Genomic DNA, 23,681 nt, shown 5'->3' with positions numbered 1-23,681 from the left:
TGCTTGTGTGTTGTTGTGGAGATGCGCAGAGTTCAATGGCGGCGCTTCATGTTGTTTCGGCTAAAGCCGTTGCCGTTCGGTGTCGGTGGTGCGCACGGTAAACGGTACGAAACTGTTTCACCTTCCGTTTTGTCCGTAATGTGGTGAGTGGAATAAATTATGTTGCGAAGTGGAAACTGTGTAGTGAGCAATGATAGGTGGCCTACGCCACCCGTAAATTCTGCGCACACATTCGGCTACTGTGTTGGCGAGATGTGGTGTGTCGGCGTTGTGTTTACTCGCCTACAGAGCTGTGGGTATAGCGTCAGCGGGTGGGCGGAACTCATTCCTCGATTATATAAGTATATATATATATATAAGTATATATATATATATATATATATATATATATATATATATACACTGTATATATATGTGTGTAATCTGTCATTCATTGTACTTATATTATAATGAATTGATTCCTACAGAAAAGTAATTATACAACACTGTTATTACAACTTGTACAACTATTATTTCAACTTAACAACAACAATATGTGCATGCAGATATGCACTTAAAGGGTGCACGTCGCCCACCCCAGATCATTCGTTGCGATCCGGGGCGACCGTGTTTAGGGGCGAGACAATTAGGCGCAAGTTTCTCCCCCTAGACCGTTCGGTGCGATCCGGGGCGAGCGTGTTTAGGGGCGAGATAATGAAACGGCCGCATCGTTATCTTGTACAGATTTTTGGAGACTCGACACGGTGCAATGGCTAGATGAGATGAACTTTTGTGTCTCTGGTGGAGAGATTTACTTAAACGCGACGTGCTACCACCTTCCACCTACCACCTACTGGCAGCGGACGAAGGGGGGGTTTCCGGGTTGAATGGGAAACATGGCCACAGGCTGACTAAAAATAAGCGATTTCAACGGGTAGTTTCGCTGCCGACCTAAAATATTATGCCAACGACCAAACCTTAAACATCCGTGCGGATCATCTCGGAGCTGTATAGCGGAGTGAGAGGTTCTTTATGGAGCTAAGCACGGAGAAGAGCAATAGCACACACACACACACACACAACAGTACATCTAACACACACACACACACACACACACACAACAGTACATCTAACACACACACACACACACACACACACACACACACACACACACACACACACACACACACACACACACACACACACACACACACACGCGCGTGTCCGCGCATACACGGCCGCGGAGGCGAGTGTTTGCTCAACTATGTGAAGCAGTGGGGCTGTAGATGCGAGGCTGGCGACATTCTTCGACATCAAAAAGCGAATAAACAGCTGAGATTTAGTGATATCGAAGAACTGGCTCGACAGTTCCATGCACATGGTAATGGTCAATGGCTGTGCACGATTTGAGAGCAATAGCGCCAGGCAGTGAGGAGAACCGGGCAGAAGAATTTTTGACATAAAAATGGGAATAAACAGCTGAGATTTAGTGATATCGAAAAACGGGCTTCGGAGTTCCATGCGCATGGTAATGGTAAATGGCTGTGCGCAATTTGAGATCAATAGCTCCAGGGACCGAGGAGAACCGGGCAGAAACATGTTTGGGCTCACAGGTTGGGCTTCACTGGTTTGGTCTCAGACAGACAGACACTACCAGACACTACTACAGAGGTTACTAGAATTATAGGAGGATTCAGCTACTGCGGCTGTCGTGATTCCATCAGTTCTCGCACTAAAACGTTTCCTGAGCAAGACGGTTGCAACAGACAGTGGGGTCGGCACCTCGAAGAGCACTCTACTACAAGCGGTGACTGACAGATTTGCTAACGTTTTCACCGAGCCATTGAACTACTTGGCAACGATCTTAGACCCCCGCTTCAAAGACCGTTATTTTAATGTACTAAGCAACAAACAAGAGGCAACAACTGCGCTACAGAAGTTAGTGGAGAAGATGATCCAATCTGAGAGTGAGACACCTGACCCAGAAGAACCGCAAGGAAAGAAGACGCAAGCAGAAAATGACCCTGACGTCACTGGACCGTCACTGAGGGACATGTATGAGGAAATTCTGGAGGAGACGGTTCCAGAAGATCATCAGGCAGGCCCAACGGGTGTGCAGGTAAATAGCAGACCCTATCTTATATTCAAATACAATCAAATATATTAAATTCATTTATGTAAAAAAAAATCACACCCAGTGTGAAGTGGGCGGTGTGTGGTCATCACAACATGACTCACTTTTAAAAAAGGATAAATGACTTTTTAAAAGTCCAATTCATAGGGCTGCACATGTGTCATGTGTTTCGCTAGCCAATCACAGTCCTGAATTTGCAAAGTCAGCTACACCGCCCCAAAAATGTTAATGTTGTTAAAAAGACTTTCACTTCATCCAGGTTTGTTAATATCAATACGGTTACCCAATACGTCTGAGTGATACCAGGTTGCTATGGTTACTGCCGTTGCTAATCAGTATACTTAAAGAGGCCAGTGTGACGTCATGGAATCCCATATTTGGGCACGTCTGACCCGGAATTCAGTAGTTGAGCATGGCTAACTAATTGTGACGACTAAAGTGTCAACGCCAGATTGTATAAGCACCCGAGGTCATAGTGAGAGATTGGAATAGATTGCCACTATGAACCCCTCAAATCTCCAACAGTGCTCCGCTCTCGACTCTTCAAAACCGACATTCAAAACTCTACCTTCAAGTAGGGCTGCCACAATCATGACGTTTCAGTCGACGATTCAGTTGACACAAGACGGCTACAAATGGCACTGGATGTAACATGGGAGGATCACATCAGAAAGTGCACCTCTACGGTGGTCCACTGCGGGTCACAGAAGCAATTTGAATGCAGGCACTACCACCACAGCCTTCAAGAACCTCCAACTCCCATCAGAGTAAACATCCTACATCCACACTTGTTCAAGAATAACATCTCGACACGATACGGTAGTCAGACCCATACACCATATTCTGCTGGTAGTCATTCATACAGTAGTTATCCCTGCATTGTACAGGCAGGCATCGCTGCTCAAGTTCTGATTAGATACCCCTGTGGCGGGCCCTGTTCCCAGTCAACCGGTACCTTTTTTTTACTAGTTTTTAAATCAATTCTCCCTCTATGATTCCAGACACTCTTTGAACACACTGTGGGCTGTAGATCTATTCTATTTGTGTGGGTTCTGCTAGATGAGATGTGTTAAGACTAGTGTTCTGTTTGGACTGTTCTTGGCAGATTGAAGAGGTAAGCTTCTGAGAGTGCAGCTTTTGTTACGGAGCTTATTACACCTTATTTTGTTGAGGTTTTTATGCTCCTGTCCCCCTCAATCCAATACTCCTCCGACTGCATCTCGGTGAGACGAGACACTGTCCTCTGAAAGGCAAAGACCTCCTCTGATCCACTGAAGATGGACAGGTCACTGGCTGAGTCCTGTTGAACAGTAAAGCAGCACAATTATTTGGAAAACTATAGCAATGTGGCTGTGCATTGTCAAAAGGAGGTGGTTTCCTTTTCTTTTATCAAGAAAAAATGTGTTAAAGGGGCAGTTCACTGATTTTGAAGTGGGAGTGTGTTTTTTTCTGTATTTCTTCCCCTGTGACATCACCAAGGGGAAAACAGTTCTTCCTGGACTACAATGGTTCATGTTTCCTGTAGTTCAAGTCAGACCGGCCCCTTCAGCTGATGTTAATCACCTTGTTAAGACTGTCAATTTCCTTGTCAGACTGTACCAATTGGTCAGGGAAGATAGAGGGGTGTGGTTCAAGTGTTTATTTTTTAAAGTTTGGCTTTTGTTTGGTATTTTTTTAGTTCATGATTCATTTGTTTTAACCTGTATTACGCAGTCATTTGTATTGTGTCTGCACATATTAGTGCGATTAGATGGTGTGTACATATCTTCTGTTATTGTGGGACAATGTGGGAGTGTCATGGTGCCCTTCACTGTGGAGGTGCTGGTAGACAAGGTAATTGACACCTTGGGCAGTCTTAACAACGTGATTGACATCAGCTGGAGGGCTGGTCTGACTGGAAGTGCAGGAAACATGGGACTAACAGCCAATGTGGAAAATAAAAGTGAGGTCTGCACACTGGCCAAATAAGTTCCTGTTAATTATAATATTGGCAATAAAGAGTGTGGACCTTAATTTTATTTGATTGTTGTTTGTCCTGCACCTGGCACACTTCGATATGCGCGCAGCCGTGCACTATTCTTCCTATCCACTACATCCAATGTAGTCAAGCTACACAATTGACTCGTGATGTCACAGGGGCACAAAATAAAAAAAACAAAGAAATTAAAACACAAAACAACATCATGTTAATTATGTCCTCAACATCAATAAAACAGGCTTTGGGTGCAAGATCGGTGAAGTACCACTTCAAGTCAACTTGCTAAACAGAATCTATGACCCATAAGTTACAGTTTGTGGATGGGGAAAGCTTTAATTGAATTGAAATCACACAATTTCTAAGTGTTAGAAACCCTCCCACCCACAACTTGTATCTCCCCAGTCCCCACCAACAAAATGATCCAGAAAATCTGTCATTCTGCATTACAGCTTATAACAAAAAATTCAACCAAACAATCACTATTTTTAACCATATTGTACAGCACTAAGAACACTATGGCTCAGTGGGTGGCCAAAGGGCATGGGTAGATAGTGTAGCACATTAAGTCAATATTCCATCAGAATCTTTCACTTGGTGATACAAGCACCAAAATTGGCACAAATGATGTCCAGGATGTACTATCTAAGAAAAGTACGAGATCCAGCTGACAATCCAAGATGGCCGCCAGTTTTCAAGATGGCCGCCTCATCAAATGCAAAATAAATGTTTTTTGAAGTAAAACTTGAATGAACACAAATGTATTAATGATCCAAACATCAAAATGAATGTATTCTGACTGGAAGAACTCAATAGTGTCAATTGAATTCCAATATGGCCGCCAGTTTTCAAGATGGCGGTTATTACGTGACTCAAAATGAGCATTTTCGGAAGCTGTCTGATCACAGATATTGCATTAAGTTGAAGGGAAACATCCATGATCATTCATTGAAATGCTGTGGTCAAGCTCTATTGGTTTGTCATTTTTTATAAGAGTGATGTCAAAGCACAACCCGGGCACACTGGTGACATCACTGCTGTGAGACTCAGCATGGGGTTCAGTGTCGGCTTGTAGTGTACTAGCTGTAGGTGTAGTTTACTAACTGTTGTAGTGGTGTACTCATTGTAGTTTGTACTGTAGTATACGTTAATGTCCCAAATGCTAATAAGCCCCTGTATATATCTCAACTACAAGTTTAGTTTGTTGTAGTATTGTAGTTAGATTGCCGCACCTGAATTGACAGGATGTGCCAGCGCGGGAGACAAACAAACTCATCAGCCTTGAAGGCTTAAGTCCTTGCAACCACGAAGAAGCTGACTCCAGCATCTTCACACATGCTCTCCATGCAGCCAAGCAACAAATGAAGTCTGTGTTGATTGAGGCATGCAACACAGATATTCTTGTTGTTGCAGTCAGTGCAGGCTTAGAAATTATGTGGGTATAATTTGGCCAGGGTCAGTCCATTAGGTGATTGCCAATTCATGATATGGTAGTAATTGTTGGCCCAGAGAAATCCAGTGGCATGCTGTCCTTCCACGCCAGTGGAAAGACAGTTGTGTCAGCTTTTCATGGTAAAGGCAAGAAAACTGCATGTCAGGCAACAGTGTGCAAAATGCAAACTGAAAGCCCTGCCAACTGTGGCTGGCAAAAAGATGGAGAGGTCTGGACAATCCCTCCACCTATTGTTCAGACTTGTGAGCAGTTGACAAAATGTGTCTAAAAGACTGAATCCTGAGGACGATGCAAATGCTACCACTTCATGCTTAAGTGTACACAGTTGTGTGTCTGCAAATGTGAGGACTAAAAGAAGAACCAAACTGTTACGGTTTGGTTCCATATGACCAAAGTGCAGTCCAGTCCAGTCCAGTCCAGCATAATACAGTACAGTCCAGTACAGTACTACAGTCCAATACAGTACAGTCCAGTATAATACAGTCCAGTCCAGTCCAGTAAAGCACAGTACAGTGCCGTACAGTGCAGTACAGTATAATACAGTGCCGTACAGTGCCTACAGTGCCGTACAGTACAGCACAGCACAGTACAGCACAGCACAGCACAGCACAGCACAGCACAGCACAGCATTTGTATCATCATAATATCCAATAATTAAAATTTTGTAAATGCAGAATTGGATTTCACATACTCAAAAACATATATTTGGATGTATAGACCATCAAAATAGGATTATTCAATCAAAATATAGTTCAAACACCATTTAAAACCACTTCGAATGGCGGCCATCTTGAAAAATGGCGGCCATATTGTTTTTTCAAGTGGATCTCGTACTTTTCTGAGAGAGTAGGTTCTGAAGCACTTGTGTGCCAAATTTGGTGCTTGTATCACCAAGTGAAAGATCGTTTCAGCAATGTGCTCCACTAAGAAGTTTGATTCCCACTTGGGCCACCCATGCTAGAATATATACTCAACCTCAAACCTCTCATGCAAACTACTGAAATCACAGTGACCTTTACTCTGAATGAATGAAATTTTAGTCTAGGTGAGAAAGTAGAGACAGCTTGAGACCATTTTTCTTCAGGAGTGCTGGTGTCTTGTGAGTAGTTGCAACTGTTTGCAACTTGAGGCTGTATCAATTGCAATGTGCTCACTCCTTCCCCTTGTCATGTCTTCCTGTTTGTAGTCTTCAGCCAGTTTGTTTCGCTACTTTTAGGAATCCCCAACCATGTCACATGAAAAACTGGTTACTCAAGAGCCAATTAACTTTTGCTTACCCTTTTCAGGCCCAAATCGTCCATGAGAACATGGCTCTCATCATGATCATGATCCCCATCATGTACAAAAAGATCCTCCAATGGGTGATCAGCCAAAAGCACCACACGCACCTTAATAAATAGAAATATGCAAATGTTGTAGGTCTTCCAATGACCATTAAATGAACAAGTCAAAACAAACTACAGTACATATACCACATGATCAATATAAAATATGTCAAAGAAAAAACTCCATGTGCAAGTACACACAAAGACAAAATGATAGACAATATACAATAAAAAGAAAAGAAAAACAATACATAACCTTGCATAATGTTACCTTATGGTCATAGAAAGCATCTATGAGTGTTATGAGCCGCCTGGCTTGTGATTTCTTGTTAAGCGTCAGGAGAGGAATGTGTCGAATGAAGACAGTGTCGAACAGTCGAGATATCTCCAGGTAGTCACTGGCCCCTAAAGGCTGAAGCATCACATTAAATAACAGCCTGGGGTCAGTTCAATTAAGAAGAGTCAATAAACTTAAGACTTGTATTTCACAAAGGACTAAGAGAAGTACTGTGCATGTCATTAATACTGGCTAGTACAGATACACTTGCCATCTCAGTGCTAGTGGTCATTAAAGATCTGAGGTCACAAATGTCTACACACTGTCTTGACCTCAAAATGCTTGTTATGGGTTTTCTTTTGTAGTTGTGTATCGCACTGATCAAATGATACAACTTGCACTGAAACAATAAATGTACTGTAACAGCAGCTACAGAGAGCCCTGATTGTTTGTAGATTGGCTGCTCTTGCACTGTTTTCGGGTTTTCATCATGCAATGACCATATACGTAATTCACAAAAGCACTTACCCTATCACACAACTCCTTAAATGTACAGTCAGCAATGGTCCCGCAGGCTTTGTCCAGACCTACCTTCCTGCCATGCACATTCAGCACCCTTGGTCTCGTTACTGATGTGGAATAAGAAAGTTTTACGGTATGTACAAAAAAACAGTGATGTAAAAGGTTTCAATTTAAACAAAATACTGTATGCAATTCCCAAAATCTCAGAATAACTGATTAATACTGGTACTCTACTTACTATCATTCTGCTTGAAGGCCAGTTCATCAAACATCTTATCCAGTGTGGCTTCTACATCAGGCTCACTTGAGCTGCAATAAAAGGCAGACAGGATTTAAATAGTCATGAATTTTGAAACAGTTGTGTGCTATATTTATACTTATATTATTTGCCTGTGTGGTGTACAAAAATGTTTGTGTGGATATCATCTTGTTGTTGCACATTACAATAAACTAGAGGTTAGGGCCGCCCACATCTAGAGTTCGGGCTGCTACACAGCCCTCACACCTACTGTACGTTGAACCGCCCATCTGATTGATAAGGCGGAGTCATAGTGTTGGGGGCTTTGTCAGAGTAGCCGTTGTACCCGTCCGTCTGTGTCCCTTTTTTGCCCATATATAGCAATCTCTTTATCCAATATCCATCTGTCTACCTGAGTCGCTTTTATGTCCATATATGGAGATCCCTGATGTCATTAGTAAATGCCCATACCCTGTATATTGGCATCCCCATATATGGGCATATTGGTTGGATCGCCTGTTCTGGACAACTGGATATCCATATATGCCCAATTGCCCATATATGAACACATCTGCAGGATCAGCGGTTCTGGATAGCCGTATGGCGCATATCTGAACAACTCCATGACGGGCATCACACTCCCTCGAGTCCTTACCAATGCGCACGCAGAGGGCACACAGAGATTGAAGTCGGTCGGTCCCAACTATGCACATGACCATATATGGGCATAGCAGTCGGATCCATTGGATCTATAGACCCCTTAACAGACGACGTCACACTGATAAGAACCAGTATGTGTGCAACCAGTATGCGTGCAATGAAACCCATTCTATCAGGTCTCACTAGGACGCTCCTCACTAGCCAACACACAAGAGGGGGTTGGGCTGTGCTGAAACCAGCGCAGCCCAAAACAACAGGTTGGGAATTGATTGCGTGAAACAATCACCTGTGCGTCCAGTCTCAATGTTAGTAAAAAAATAATTGGTCTATGCATGTGAGCAAGTACACAAACTGACAAAGCATAGACTGCTGGTTTACATGAAATTCTCCTCTTAACAGAGAACGGAACAAATCAATTAATTTGCATAATGTTCTATTTACAGGAAGTAAAGTTTTCCAGCAGATGGACGATTCCTTTTCCGGTAATCTATTCCAGAATCCAGGCGAAGAGTTTGGCAATATTGCTGCAAGCAAGATAAAAAAAATTACCATCAAATATTTGTATAAGACAATAATAAATAAAAGTATTCACTAAGCAGTGGTACTGCTACATTTCAGCAATGCAACCTACAATTGAGCAATAATTGGGACGAACACATGCTGATGAATGCTGCAGTATTTTACAGTGGGCGTGTTCAGAGTTTGTATTCAAATCCATCATGGGTTGATTTGGCTGCAACTGGACAGCTCCAATTACAGGTGTAAATGCATTAAATCCATCCTTGACACATTTTGGGACCTGATAACTCCAACTTTCAGAGGTGGCCTGGGACACATATTGTATTTTCCAAATATTGTAGTGAACGCAAATGTGTCCCCGTCCTCATTAAGGACCTGGTCAATAATATTGCATGCCAAGTTTGCCTTACAACATAGCAGAGGCAAAAGCAGGTTGGTATTGGTCACTTCCTTCTTTTTCTTATCTCCATAGTTCTCAAATTAAGTGAGATGGCATTGTCCACACTGCCTGAGAACTTTAAAAAGGTGCACAGTGTAAAGATCCACGACACACTGAAATGACTTGACAGATTCCGTTTTTAAATATTTATTTCATGCTTGCAAGGAGCATGTGCTTTCACTGGTCTGTTGTGGACCCGAGCTAAAATAAATAAATAAATCAGTTGAAGTAATTTCATTGTGAATTGGATATTTTTCACTAGACATTTCTATGGCATTTTATGTTCCTATGAGAACGACTTGTTTTCTCCATTTAATAATCAGTTCTTTGGAGCTAAAAAGATTGAAAACATAAAAGGAGACCCACAACCAGAATAAAAATTGTAAATACTGTAGGAGATGATTAAATCATTTAAATCCAATTTTCAAATACAACATCAAAACAATATGTTTCAACACAATCCTTTCTCAACATCATGTAGAATGTAGTTGCTTATGTTGAAACGTTCAAAAAAATGCAAGTGACATGGCCGTCTCCTATGTCTTAAGTCTTTTAATTCAGAGAGCGGACACCCGTTAAATGTTTTTTATTTAATGTTCCTGCACCCAACAAGCACATGATTATAAGGGGACGTCTGCATGGGCAACTCCATTTACACTTAATTGTTTCTTGTGGTGTGTGAGCCTTGTTGTTGCATTCATTATAAATGTGGATTGTGGAAAGGTCACATTCAAAGCAAGGTTACTTTCTTTTTACATGATACCATGTCACAAAGACGAACAAAATGTTTTCAGCACTGTAACCTTTCATCAGTCAACTCAATTCATACTCCAGTATAGCCTATATATTGAGGGTATGTGAACCATCTTTAGTGAGTCAGTTTACATGGTGAGAGCCAATTCTGTGAGCGTGGTTATTTGAATATTAAGTGGGGACATTAGACCAAATCAAAAGCGGTCATTCAATATAAATTTGAGAGGCATTCTAATGCAAAGTGTGAGAATAGCAATCTGTCTCAACTGGCTGTAAATGCAAACTGGATGCACAGTATATGAACAAAAAACATACAAAAATGTAAAATGTTATACAAAAAACTTTTACAAAGATGCAGCCTAATGATGATATACAATTGCAAAACTCCTTACCTGCAACACAGCAATGAAAGGTACAAAGTTGACCCTCTGTAGTCCATTTTTATACAAGTCTAAGGGAGAAGAATTGGCCTTTATGAGATTTGTAATTGCTTTGATTATTTGTCATAAAATTACCAGAAATAGAAGTAACCTAAGGAAACATTTACTTACCTTCAGGAGGACGATTAGAAGTGGCTACTACAACAACGCCATTCAAAAATAAGTTCTCGAAAAGCTGCTTGAGAACCATAGCATCAGCGATGTCCGTGACCTGTAAGATTGTGTTGTTTTCACCCAATACTTTATCAGTTATCCTGTAACTTAATGGCTAGATAGAGCATTGTGCCAAAACTGACAAAGTTTAGGGTTCCATTCCCACAGAAGCCAGTCGTACTAGTATGGTGTGTAAACACATAGAAAGGTCTGTGATAAGTCATTACCTGAAACTCGTCAAAGCACAAAAGGCAAGCCTCTTCACTAATCTCCTCAGCGACAGGTGCAATTGGGTCATAGGATTTGCCCATTTTCCCTGCTTTCCTCTTTGGCATACAGCCGATGTATCCCTACAATGAAGTGGAGAAATAAAATCCAATGTAGCCTCTACTGCTGTACCAACAAAGTAGTGTGTAGTTTGATGACACATACAAAAAGAAAAACACAACACACGGACACTCACATTAAGCCTGATTTATACTTAGTTGTGCGGCAGTGTTGCACACCGAAAATAGCAGATCTTCAACCTCACAACGCTGAGCTTGTTGATAGGCTATTTTTGCTGAGTGACACAATGTACAACCAAGTATAACTCAGGCATAACACTACCATTCCCATAATTTGATATGACATCATCTAGGATCAAAATATTGCCACAAAGGAGCATTATGATTGGCTACCATAGTATGACCAATCTGCCTTTTCAGCGGTGCATTCAAGTCAGACTTTTACAAAGAGATTTTCGTAATATAATAGTAATACCCACGTCTATGAACATCCAACATGAAGCCATGAAAGTGAACCCTCTTTTTCTTCTCCGTCTCAACATGTGAATAAAACATGTCCATTACCATTGTTTTTCCTGTGCCTAGACAATACAGAGAATACATCATTTAGGAACATTAAAAACTCTACTTTATTATAATTAATAATACTGCTAACATCAAGTACTTACCAACATCTCCATAGATATAGTAACCTTTTGGTGGTTTAGGTTTTGTGAAAAACTGTCAGGAAAAAAACAATACAAAAAACATTGTTAAATAAATGCTCTCTCGGTTAGTTGTGGTTTATGCCTATAATAAATGTATCTGTAACGCACTTTATATTTGAACCTAATCTCAAAGTGCTACATGTTAAAAACAAAGAGCAAAAAAACTATAAAAATCACACCCTGTGTTTAGGAAGCGGTGCCTTTGGGGCGGGGCTTAACTCATTTCAGTTCGTCCCTATTGGTGGTCTGAGTCCACTTACCAAATTTGTACTTGGTAGCATGCTGCAAACTGGAATAATGGCTGTTTAAAGCCCAGCCAAAGGGCAGACAGAGGGGGCGGGGCTTAAGTAATTACAGTTTGTACCTATTGGTGGTTTTAGTCCATGTACAAAATTTGTACTCCGTAGCATGCTGCGAACTTGAGTTATGGCTATTTAAAGGCCAGCCAATGGGAAGACACAGGGGGCGGGGCTTCAGCAATTCATGCTTGTCCCTATTGGTGGTCTAAGTCCACATACCAAATTTGGACTTGGTGGCATGCTGCAAACTGGAGTTATAGCTGTTTAAAATCCTGTGCTCATCCCGTGCTCATACGGCCGGACGGACATAACATACGCTGGGGGTCCCTGGACCCCTCGTTGATAACCAGTGGCACGTGTGGCCAATGAGAGGAGAGATGGCATAGGCAATCTCCATGTCCGTGTGTGTGTGTGTGTGTGTGTGTGTGTGTGTGTGTGTGTGTGCGTGTGTTTGTATGTGTTGCTTCTTTGCCGTGCTCATCCCGGGCTCATACGGACGGACACACAGACACACAGACAGACACACAGACACGGAGTCAAAGTCAAATGTAGAGCGGTTGGCACCGCTAAAAATAAAACAGTGAAATTACAATTCAGATCAAATGTCAGCTAAACACAGTTAAGTAGAAGTTAAAAACGTTAAACAAACACACATGGCATCACTGAGTCCATCTAGACAAATGCCTTGTTAAAAAGGAAGGTTTTTAGTCCCCTTTTGAAGGTGTCAACGGACTGTGGTGCTCTCAGATGGTCAGGGAGGGCATTCCACAGTTGAGGAGCAGCTGAGCAGAAGGCCCGATCCCCCATGGTGCGGAGCTTCGTCATGTGGGGTTTGAGTGTGTTTGAATTTCCAGAGCGGAGGGAGCAGGTGGAGGTCGGGGGTTTGAGGAGTTCCTTTAGATAGGGGGGGCATTGCTGTGGATGCACTGATTGATAGGTAAGGAGGGAGACCTTGTACTCTCTATCCTAAAGGAGACGGGAAGTCAGTGTAGCGTATGGAGTATGGGTGCGATATGTTCATATTTCCGCGCTCTCATCAGGATCCTAGCAGCGCTGTTCTGAATGTACTGGAGCTTCTGGATGCTTTTGCTAGGGATCCCAAATATGAATGGAGTATGAGCCATTTGTATATGTTAGCACCATTAACAAAGTCCAGGACAGTATTTTAAGAATGCAGCCTTAATACCACCATACCTTTGAAAAGAACGATGTCGGTGTGTTCGTGTACCCTCTCAGAGTTTTGCGCATCTGATCCAACGTCTGCACCACCGCTTTCTGATGCTCATCTTCCCGCAGGCTGCCATCTCTGACCAGACTGTTGTAGTGCTCCAGTGGCCCGCTGAAGCTGCCGTTTGCACTGATGTCCTCAGCCGCCTGCTGTGCACTCGCAGAATAACCTTGGGAATAACAGTGGTGCAACGTAACTAAGTACATGTACTCAAGCACTGTACTTAAGTAAAATTTGTAGGTACTTTTACTTTGCTGGAGTATTTCAAATTTTCAATACTTTTTAAATTACTTCTACTCCACTCCATCTCAGAGGCAAATATTGTACTTTCACAAGTTACTTTGTAGATTTGTATTATTACAAAACACATTAACCACTTAAGCGCTATATATATATATATATATATATATATATATATATATATATATATATATATATATATATATATATATATATATATATATATATATATATATATATATATATAACGGCCATTTGAAAATAGCCGATCTACAAGCTCACAATGCGTCGCGATGGGAAGCATTGTGAGCTTGTAGATCTGCCATTTTCAAAATATGTTTATACTGTACGTGTTGAACTTGTGGATTGGGGACATTCTGCATAATACCAATACTTTTGTACTTTTATTTAAGTTGAAAACCGGGCTTTTACTTCTAACAAGAGTATTTCTACATCGCAGTATTGATACTTTTACTCAAGTAACAAATCCAATGTGAGTACTTTTTCCACCACTGGGGAATAATAACCACACAGATCATGGCGTCAGGTCCATTTTTCCCCAGGTCTCTTTCCCCTCTCACAGTATGGTTCATATGTATGTGGTCATTCCAGCGTTAGTCTATAATAGACGATGTCCAAAGGTTATATGTCGACTAGCCACTGTTAAATAACGTATAAGTACAGACAACTTAACCAACAGTACTTGGAGGATAAGAGCAACATCAATAAGGTGGCTTAACTTCACGAGGTAAGTTTATTCCGAAGTTTAAGTATTCAGAGATGTGTTGACGTAAACTCGCGATGTTATTTAGAATACAGCAGTTACTGTAGCTCACTGTCACTTAGCTCTGGTCCAGACCGTTAGCGAGTTCTCTCTAACGCTCTGTTGGAGCGGGTGCATTTCCCATGGAGTGAAAATTCCACTACCGTGCGAGGTCTCCAACTTTAGTAAAAAATAAAGACAATGATTTCTCTACTCACCGAAATAAAGGCTGTTTTGAGTTGTTGAAAGTCTATTCTCCAGGGTGGGAAGCCTCTCAGGACACCACCTTCTCTGTCTAATACACTTTTTGGGCAGAAAATAAAATATGTCCTCCAGACGGAAATTAATGTATTTACTCCACTGCGCCCTCTACAGATCTGGTCAATGGTAGTTTATATTGACCAGATCTGTAGAGGGCGCAGGTGAGTAATTCAAATAATTTCCGTCTGGCGGACATATTTAATTTTCTGCCCAAAAAGTGTATTATACAGAGAAGGTTTGGTCCCGAGAGGCTTCCCACCCTGGAGAATAGACTTTCAACAACACAACACTGCCTTTGTTTCGGTGAGTAGCGAAGTAGTTTTGTTTATGTTTTACTAAAAACGGAGACCTCACACGGTAGTGGAAAGTTAGGTCTATGAGCAGAGCAGCGGGCATGGCAGCGCGTTCAGAGAGAACTCACTAACGCTGCGGACCAGAGCTACAGTTACTGTAGCTCACTGTCACTTAAACAACGTCGTTGACTCAAAACCACTAAACAAACATTTATCACAATGTGACCATCAAAGTAACTCACCAAAATAATAGTCTCACCTCGTCTGGAAAGGTCTGCCAAAGCCTTTATTAACGTTCTCGAATGATATCGTCCTGTAAACACGTATCGTAAGCCTAGCAGAATTTGGGGTGACATCTTTACTGAGAGCAGAGCGCTATGCGCGTCGCCATCTTGGTTTCAGTGTTGCCAGATTTTACGAGCAAACCAAGCAACCAGGTCTATGAAAACAAGCCTAAAAAAGAAGCGACTAGGTTATGGTATGGCGATTTGAAAATAGCCGATCTACAAGCTCACGATGCAACGCGTTGTGAGCTTGTACATCGGCTATTTTCAAATAACAAAGTAAATTGGGGTAAATCTTGGGGAGGAAAAAGTTGTTTTTTTTATATTTGGGGTCCAATTGTTTGCCATGGAAATGTTTTAGAACCACTGGTTTATAAACAACATTAAGAAACAAGACCAAATACCGGTAAACAACTACACTACAGAAACAAGTAAAAAAAAACACAACCCGCAACTACCAATATTTTAAAATTTACAGGGGGGGGAAAGCCCAAAGTCGTTTGTAATAAGCGGACATGGCAACACTGATTGGTTTCCAATTTCGTTGAAAAGCTTTATTAGCAAAACAAAACAAAGCAGGGCCTCGTCATTTATCCAGCAGAGGGCACTGTTTCATTCAATGTACTCTGTATTTCATACACCTGCAATTAGCAGCATAATTCATGTGGATCCATGAATTTAATTTAGCAATGGAAAAATAAAATGTCCTTGTCCTTACACAGCAGAATTGATTAGAAAATCACATAATATTGGTTGAAACATATAGATTATGTGGGGTCTCTACGTTTTTCCAGGCCAAGGACCCTTTGGCTGAGAAAGAGGGAGACAAAGCAGGGATCCCCACTGCATATATATTGTATACAATTGTATTGTTTATGGAACTTTTTTCTCTTTTTTTTAGAAAGCCTTCAATGCAACTTGATAAGAGGCTTTCAAGCCAGCTCACCATATTTAGTTGATCATGTCATCAATTTCTGTTGACTGCTGAGAGATTAGAAGTATTCCAAAAAAAAAACCTCAAATATATCCAAATAAGTACTCTGGTAGTAAGCTACTCACAAGGACATCCATTCACGTGTAAACTAACATACACTAACACGCACCAGAGAGAAGGGTAGAGGTTAAGAACTTCATTTAATATTTCTATTGTCTCAGACTTTAAAATGCATTTTACATTGTCACTAGCAGCACAAGGCTGCCCTCAATCTAATTAGGTCTATATATACGCAGCTCTGAGCTTCAGCTGCAGACAAAACATAAGAGATAGCATTCAGGGTGTTACAGACTTACAGGCTTGTTGCCATGACAACAGAGGAGCCATTCTCTCTCTCTTCCCCCTCTCCTTCTCTGATACACACACTTTACTGTGTGTGTGTGTGTGTGTGTGTGTGTGTGTGTGTGTGTGTGTGTGTGTGTGTGTGTGTGTCTCTCTCTCTCTCTCTCTCTCTCTCTCTCTCTCTCTCTCTCTCTCTCTCTCTCTCTCTCTCTCTCTTTCTCTCTCTCTCTCGCTCTCTCTCTCTCTCTCTCTCTCTCTCTATCACACACACAAAATTACAGTGGAATCTGCCTTGCCTTGAGATTCGTGCTCTGCTATTGGAAGCACGCAAATATAGAAAACAGAAAGGCTAAAGGGATACTCTTCAGACCTTATTTATTTTTTGATGGTGAGTGCATAATAACCTAAAGTAATTTGTTTACATATTCTCCTGTGGTCTTTGTGTTTGAATGAGAAATAAAATAAGAATGCACCATAACAAGCATGCCATCATTTCAGAGATTCAAAGTGCATTTCATTCACCCCTGCGATATGTGCCGCTAAACAGGAGACATGCCACATGTTTCTTTCCTTGAGGCTGCTTTTTTTTCCAAGATTAGGCTGAAAGCTGTCATCGTAATGGTAATTCATAGCTGTGTAGCCATGGTGAAGTCAATTTCACCCCCTCCCGTGGCTGCTGCTGAATGCATTAGTCTAATGAGATGTCTGCAGCCAGTGTGCCGAGCAGCAGCAGCAAGCAGCGGCAGCAGCAGCAGCAGCAGCAGCAGCAGCAGCATAGACCTTAAAGAGACACAGGCAGGGAGAAACACATACAGCACAAGATGGCTTTCACAGCCTTGTGAGGTTTTCTTTTGCTCCATTCTCATCCTCTGGGCTCCTGGGACCTGAAACAATAGGGGCTTGGTTCTGAGGCATTCACAATAGAAGACAGCAGGTAATGGAAGCTCCCATGGTGTATGGTGTGTTATCATAGCAGGATGGAGGTGCTGTTTCCTCCACAGAGCTTATGCATGGCTGCCCCTTTGTGTTGTTTGATTACGGTGCTCCACTAAGTGCTCTCTCTTGTATCTCTCTCTCTCTCTCTCTCTCTCTCTCTCTCTCTCTCTCTCTCTCTGCATTGCTCCGCTGAGTTTTCTGCAAACTGCTGATGTTATGATGCTGTTGCCACCCGGTCACGCCATTAAGTGTGCACGTTATTGCTCTGCATTAATGCCAACAGGGCACTGTAATAATATAATATCATGGCCTATCATTAGCCTGTTTGGTTTGTTATGGATTAGGTGAAATGGAAAATGTGTTTTGCTTTTCTCCCCCATGTCTCCAGCTCCAAATGAGTGTACCTGCGGCAACAGCACAGAAAGCAGACAGCAACAGTGAGATGCAATCGGCCGCAGTGACTCCCTCCTTCATCCCTAGCCAGTCAGGAAAGATACCAGGCAGGAAGCGAGGGAGACCCCCGCTCCGCAATGTCGCCAAAATGGATTTTCCAAACCGTTACCCAGAATCCCTCCCTCCCCTGAAAGTACCAAAGAAGAGGGGGAGAAAGCCAGGCTTCAAGGTCAGCTAGATGGGGGGAAAGGGGGATGAGATGTATAGTCTGTGCATACAGCTTGTTAAAAATGCATGTGTACACAAAGTCTCCATTGCCCTTCGGATTTTTGTGGCATCCCGGTCAGTTAGCCTTTGTTCTTCTGTATTCAAATACTGCTGTATGTAAATAGTAATTTGCATGAAAAGATTATCCCTAATGTTATTGCTCTTTAACGTGTCAGTGGATGCATATCTGCAACAGTAAAGTATAAAACTGTGCTATGTATGGTAGCTTTGGCCCAATGTAGTAGTTAGCCAAATCCCGCACTCACATAGAACAAAATAACATGTGCTTTCTGTCTGTCCATCTGCAGCTGAAACCCAGGATGGTGATGACGCCCTTGGCCATTTCTCCACCCAGCAGCACCCCTGAACCTGACATGAGCTCCATTCCTCAAGATGCTGCCACCATCCCCCACTCTGCCACACCCCAGGTGCTTACAGGTAAGACAGAAGACACTCACAGGAGGACGGACTGCACGGTTATGTCCGGAGTGGTAATTTCAAGCCTTATTTATACTTTGTTGTACTACGGTGTCCCGTGCCAAAAACAGCCGATCTACAAGCTCTCTGAGCTTGTAGATCGGTATTTTTGGCATACGATGGAGTATAAATATGCTCTGATGGACCCATAAAAGGGTAAATTCTTACCTGATTGTACTGTGTTGTGTGGCTTTCATCTTGTCCCAACTTAGATGCAACCATATAGTGTGTGTAAGTGTATAGCAACGTAAACAGCATAAAATACTGTTCTGATTTCTTTCACAACACTTGGACCTCATAAATCAAGCAAGCAGAGAGATTTAAGTAAAGCTCTCTCGCCCTTCCGTTCTCTCCATCCTTCTCTGTTTCTCTCTCCCATTCCCTCCCTCGCTTTTTCTCCCTCTGACCGTGCTCTCCTCCCATCTCTCTCCTGTACTTTATTTGCCCTCCCTCTACCACTTTACTGCCTCCAGTCTGTATCTACATTAACAAGCAAGCCAACACAGGCCCCAACCTGGACAGGAAGAAGGTCCAGCAGCTCCCGGATCACTTTGGGCCAGACAGGCCCTCTGTGGTGCTCCAGCAGGCCGTCCAAGGCTGCATCGACAGCGCCTTCCAGCAGAAAGCCGTGTTCACTCTCCTTACACAAGGCTACGGGGGAGAGAAGATATCAGGTATCACACAAGGAGCCATACGTTTTTAACCTCTGAGCCGCTTAACCACAAAGAAATGTCTAAATTATTTCAAAAATAGGCTAGCTGATCTACAAGCACAACGCGCCACAGCGTGATGCATTGTGAGCATGTAGATAAGCTATTTTCTTTTGATGGACAAATTGCCTGTATTCTTTTATTATTATTTCTGCCTATAATGACATGCCCAAAATTGGGATGCCAGCGTTAAAGTGGTTTAAGCCTGACACTGTTGTACAACCAAAAGGGCAGACCTACAAGCTTAGCATGGTGAGCTTGTAATTTTGGTGAGCCTGCAATTTTCTCCAGGTGACACCGGCGTATGAATTGTATAAATTAAGCATATAGGCCTAGGCTATTTCTTAAATTTCTTCACCTATTATGACATGCCCAAAATAGGGACGCCAGGGTTAATGTGGTTTAATTTTTCCCTCAAGTGTTCATATGCTTTGCTTTTTCCAGCTACATTCGATGGGAAACAGCACCTTCTGAGTCTCCCTGTAGTGAACAGTATCGGCTATGTGCTACGTTTTCTGAAGAAGCTATGTCGCAGCTTGCATTGTGAAAACCTCTTCAGTGACCAGCCCATCACACAGCATAACGGTGGCTCCTATCAGTCAGATGGTATTGTACTATCCTGTCCTCATAGATTACAGCCTTTTAAAGGGGAAATCCCTGCAGTGCTTCTACAAACTGCAATGAATCTACTGGGAAATGAAGTTTATTGCAAAGGTAACGGTTTCTGTCTTGTTTCACACACAGCTGAAACATCTATGGCTGATGAGTACCATCTAGACCAGTCAGATGCTAAGCGCTACTCGGTGGATCCAGGTGATTCTGCTTTCAGTTCCATAACCTCCTCGTACTCACCAAAGCCCTCCTATGGGTTCCGCTCGTCACAGCAGTTCTCCAACGGCTCTGCACCCATGGGCATGTGCAGGCAGACGTCCAGCAGCCCCAACACGTTCCTGGAAAGCAACAGGACAGGTGAGAAGCAGTGTTATCATGTGTAATATAGACCAGTGGTTCTCAAAGTGGGGTTCAGGGAGGTCCTTGAGGTGGTTCCATGGGGTCCCCAGCTAAATAAGCTAATACAGCATCAAAATCTGTATAACCACTTTAACCCTATATACATGGGCTATTTGAAAATATCCGATCTACAACGCATCAGTGCAATGCGTTGTGAGCTTGTAGATCAAACAATCCTAATGTGTCAAATTTTGAATATTTTAAAAACATTTCAACACAAATCTTCTCTCGTGGGGGTTCCTGGCACAACATCTTTTCAGATGGGGGTCTTTGGACAAATACATAATACATTTGGGGGTCATTGACATGAAAAAGTTTGAGAACCACTGTGACCAATGGCAGTATGACAGTTTACTGTTATTCGAGTCATCAGTGTATCAGCAACTCTCTCTGCTTCCTTCCATCCCCTTTCTCCCTCTGCCTCCTTCCATCTATCTATCTAACTCCCCCCCTCTCCTGCCAGGAGGTTATAATGCATCTTCAGAGTCCCAGGAGTCCAAGGCCCCTCCTAGTAAGGACCCATCTACCTGGTCTGTGGAGGATGTTGTCTGGTTTATTAGAGATGCTGACCCTCAGGCCCTGGGCCCTCATGCGGACGTCTTTAGGAAGCATGTAGGTTTTGCCAATGTTTATGGAAGACTTGAATTTATGATGAATGAATGATATAATAGCACCTTTCATACACAGAATGTAATTTACAGTATTGAGAAATATTGTAGTTGAGTTGAGTACAAAAAACAAAAACACAGTAGTAATGCATTGCCATATAATGGCATTAAATTATCAAAATAAAAAGAAAGATGCTCATTACTTATTTGTACCGGTGAGATAAAAATATTGGCTTATTGAAAGTGTCTTGTTATAAAAGGAGCAGAATAAGGAACAACAAATTCAAGATGACAAACAGAGACACAATAGAACGGGTTCAGAGAGTATAAAAGATAACAGAACATGGCGGGGCAGAAAAACAATATGCCTCATTTCTCTCTTGATTTAACCAGCTAGAATAAATGTCCAACAGAGCATGTGAATGTACATATACTCTATATAGCACATGTTGTGATACAGTATATTTCTCATTGGTTTAACACAACCCTCTGTTTTTCGCAGGAAATTGATGGCAATGCTTTGTTGCTCCTTAAGAGCGACATGATAATGAAATACCTTGGACTGAAGCTGGGGCCCGCCTTGAAACTCTGCTACCACATCGATAAACTAAAGCAGACGAAGTTCTGAAAACGCCCCGATACCATTTTCTTTCACAAAAGGGTGGAATGATCCAAACAATACATTTCACTGACAATTTTGCATTTCATAATGTCTTGTGTTGATGATCCAAATATTCATCCTTGTTTTTCTTAATAGTAATTAAAGTCTTCATTTTGTATGATTTTAGCACAGATTTGGAGTGAACAATTCTCAGCTTGTGGATTGTATACCCAACACACATATGTAACAGTGGAGACAAGACCAGTGTAAGTCTAAGAGTAGTCCATTAGTACTACCTTGGTCTCCTACTGTAACTCAGTGCCACAGACCTACAGTACAGCTGCACAGTAAAATATGTGGTGTTCATTTACAGTAAATCTGAGAGTTAAATTAACACTGCACATTTTCCTTTGCTTGTGATGCGGTGCTTTTAATGCTTGACAAGATATGTATTATAGGATACAAATTATATTTCAAGTGTTCACTTTTCTGAAAACTCGCGAGGTTTACCTTGTTTATTAAGTTGAAGACGCATCCATTCTATAATCCAATGGGAAGCCGTACATTCTCTGCTATGGTGGTTTTATTATCAAGAGGTTAAAAAATCATTTTGATACTATTTTTTCACATCACTGTGTAAAAAAGGCCATTTGGTTAGTGAAATAATCATTCTTTGTAATATCATTTTAGTACAAAACAATATAGCTGAAACAAGACAAATGATAGCCAATATAGAAAGACAAAGAAATTCTCTGATATACTGTACTCTCGTGATATAAGGGAGAGCATTGTGAATGTTATACAATATCTATGTTTGAATATGCAAGATTAATGCAGACCAACTCCACTGCAAACAATCCTGGGTGATGTAAATTTAACACTGAGAGTATTCGGTTAAATTAACACTCAGGATTTTACAGTGTATCCCCATAGCCTATCATGTATACTCATGAAAAACAGATTTTTTAATCCCCAATGTTTATATGTTTTTAACGAGCATTAGTGTTGAAGCCAAGGTAGAGAATGACTGACAAACACCATAAATGTCACACAAGAACACCTAAAGGCTATAGTATTGCTTTTGTATGCCATTTGTGGCATACAGTATGCATCCTTTTTTAATCAAATAACCTTTGTAAGTGAATGCTGCTGTAAGATGTATTACATGTAAGCCATGCCAAGTGAGATCAAGCTAGGGTGTTTTATTTTGAAAAATCATTATGAAGAATTTTAGAGGAAGCTGAGTGGATCATATTCTATTCTGGTGCTAAAGTTATCTATGTATTTGACTGTTTGCTTTTTGTGTTTGTGAAATGTAAATGAAATCATGTGTATACTGTACCGTATGTGAGTATTAAATTAATTAATCAAGTTAAAAAAAACTGTGTGTGTGTGTGTGTGTGTGTGTGTGTGTGTGTGTGTGTGTGTGTGTGTGTGTGTGTGTGTGTGTGTGTGTGTGTGTGTGTGTGTGTTGAGATTATTTTGGATGAGGATTGATTGAGGATATCATCTGAGCATGGTTTATTGGTTTGACTGCATGTTTAGTCTGCATTATCAGCAAGATGTGAGAATGATGGTAAAAATGCATTATGCACATATTTCGATGTGATTCCAGAGATGATAGCTAAGAAACATTCTTAATTTTGCCTTAAATCCCCCAAGCCCGGTTCACATGTAGAGAGCCAGTAGGCCTACAGCCATGTCCACGTTGCCTATAACAGCCTACCGGTAAATTGTTGCTAACAAGGTGTGGAACTTCTTCCTGTAGCCTAATGCATTGGTTCTCAAAGTGGGGTCCGGGGACCCCCAGGGGTACTTGAGGGGATACCAGGGGGTCCCCAGCTAAATGATTTATAGGAACCAAATGGACCCTTATGGGTCTGTAACTCTGAGTGTGTAAATTAACATTGATTTTACAATATGAATTGGGGTCCCAGAGATAGAAATGCCATTAAATGGGGGTCCGTAGCCCTAAGGCATGTCAAACTGGGGGGGTCCTTACATTACAATGATTGAGAATCACTGAGAGCCGTAAAAAATCTTCTCTTATGGGGGTCCCTGGCATATCTTTTGAAATGGGGGTCCGTGGGCTAATAAGTGTGAATGTGGGGGTCCTTGACATGAAAAAGTTTGAGAACCACTGGCCTAATGTATCACATTTAGGTTTTTGGCC

The 23,681-nt window shown here is 41.7% G+C and overlaps 2 protein-coding genes across 4 annotated transcripts; one reads left to right on the top strand and one right to left on the bottom strand.

Annotated features, from left to right (window-relative positions):
* Positions 1-467: 467 nt before the first annotated feature.
* Positions 468-15,329, bottom strand: LOC311036711 (AFG1-like ATPase). Its single transcript, XM_084045605.1, is given in 14 exon segments — positions 468-3,413; positions 6,819-6,929; positions 7,138-7,278; positions 7,672-7,772; positions 7,904-7,974; positions 9,005-9,087; positions 10,667-10,725; positions 10,826-10,925; positions 11,095-11,203; positions 11,205-11,217; positions 11,634-11,735; positions 11,823-11,874; positions 13,355-13,557; positions 15,205-15,329. Coding segments are annotated over 14 exon segments (1,383 nt in total). The 5' UTR covers positions 15,302-15,329; the 3' UTR covers positions 468-3,272.
* Positions 14,164-22,881, top strand: scml4 (Scm polycomb group protein like 4). 3 transcript variants are annotated; one of them, XM_084045606.1, is made up of 9 exons: positions 14,164-14,376; positions 16,787-16,893; positions 17,830-18,063; positions 18,410-18,539; positions 19,052-19,252; positions 19,733-19,894; positions 20,033-20,257; positions 20,763-20,911; positions 21,410-22,881. In XM_084045606.1, exons 2-9 carry the CDS (start codon positions 16,891-16,893, stop codon positions 21,533-21,535), a joined length of 1,230 nt encoding a protein of 409 aa, XP_083901732.1. In that variant the 5' UTR covers positions 14,164-14,376; positions 16,787-16,890; the 3' UTR covers positions 21,536-22,881. The 3 variants fall into 3 exon arrangements, with proteins under 3 accessions (XP_083901732.1, XP_083901733.1, XP_083901734.1); XM_084045607.1 differs by lacking the exon at positions 16,787-16,893; XM_084045608.1 differs by lacking the exons at positions 14,164-14,376; positions 16,787-16,893 and adding an exon at positions 14,846-14,955.
* Positions 22,882-23,681: the final 800 nt, after the last annotated feature.

Source organism: Gymnoscopelus microlampas, assembly GCF_963454915.1.
Source record: "Gymnoscopelus microlampas genome assembly, chromosome: 20".
NCBI lineage: Eukaryota > Metazoa > Chordata > Actinopteri > Myctophiformes > Myctophidae > Gymnoscopelus > Gymnoscopelus microlampas.
This window is presented reverse-complemented; position numbering and strand designations above follow the sequence as displayed.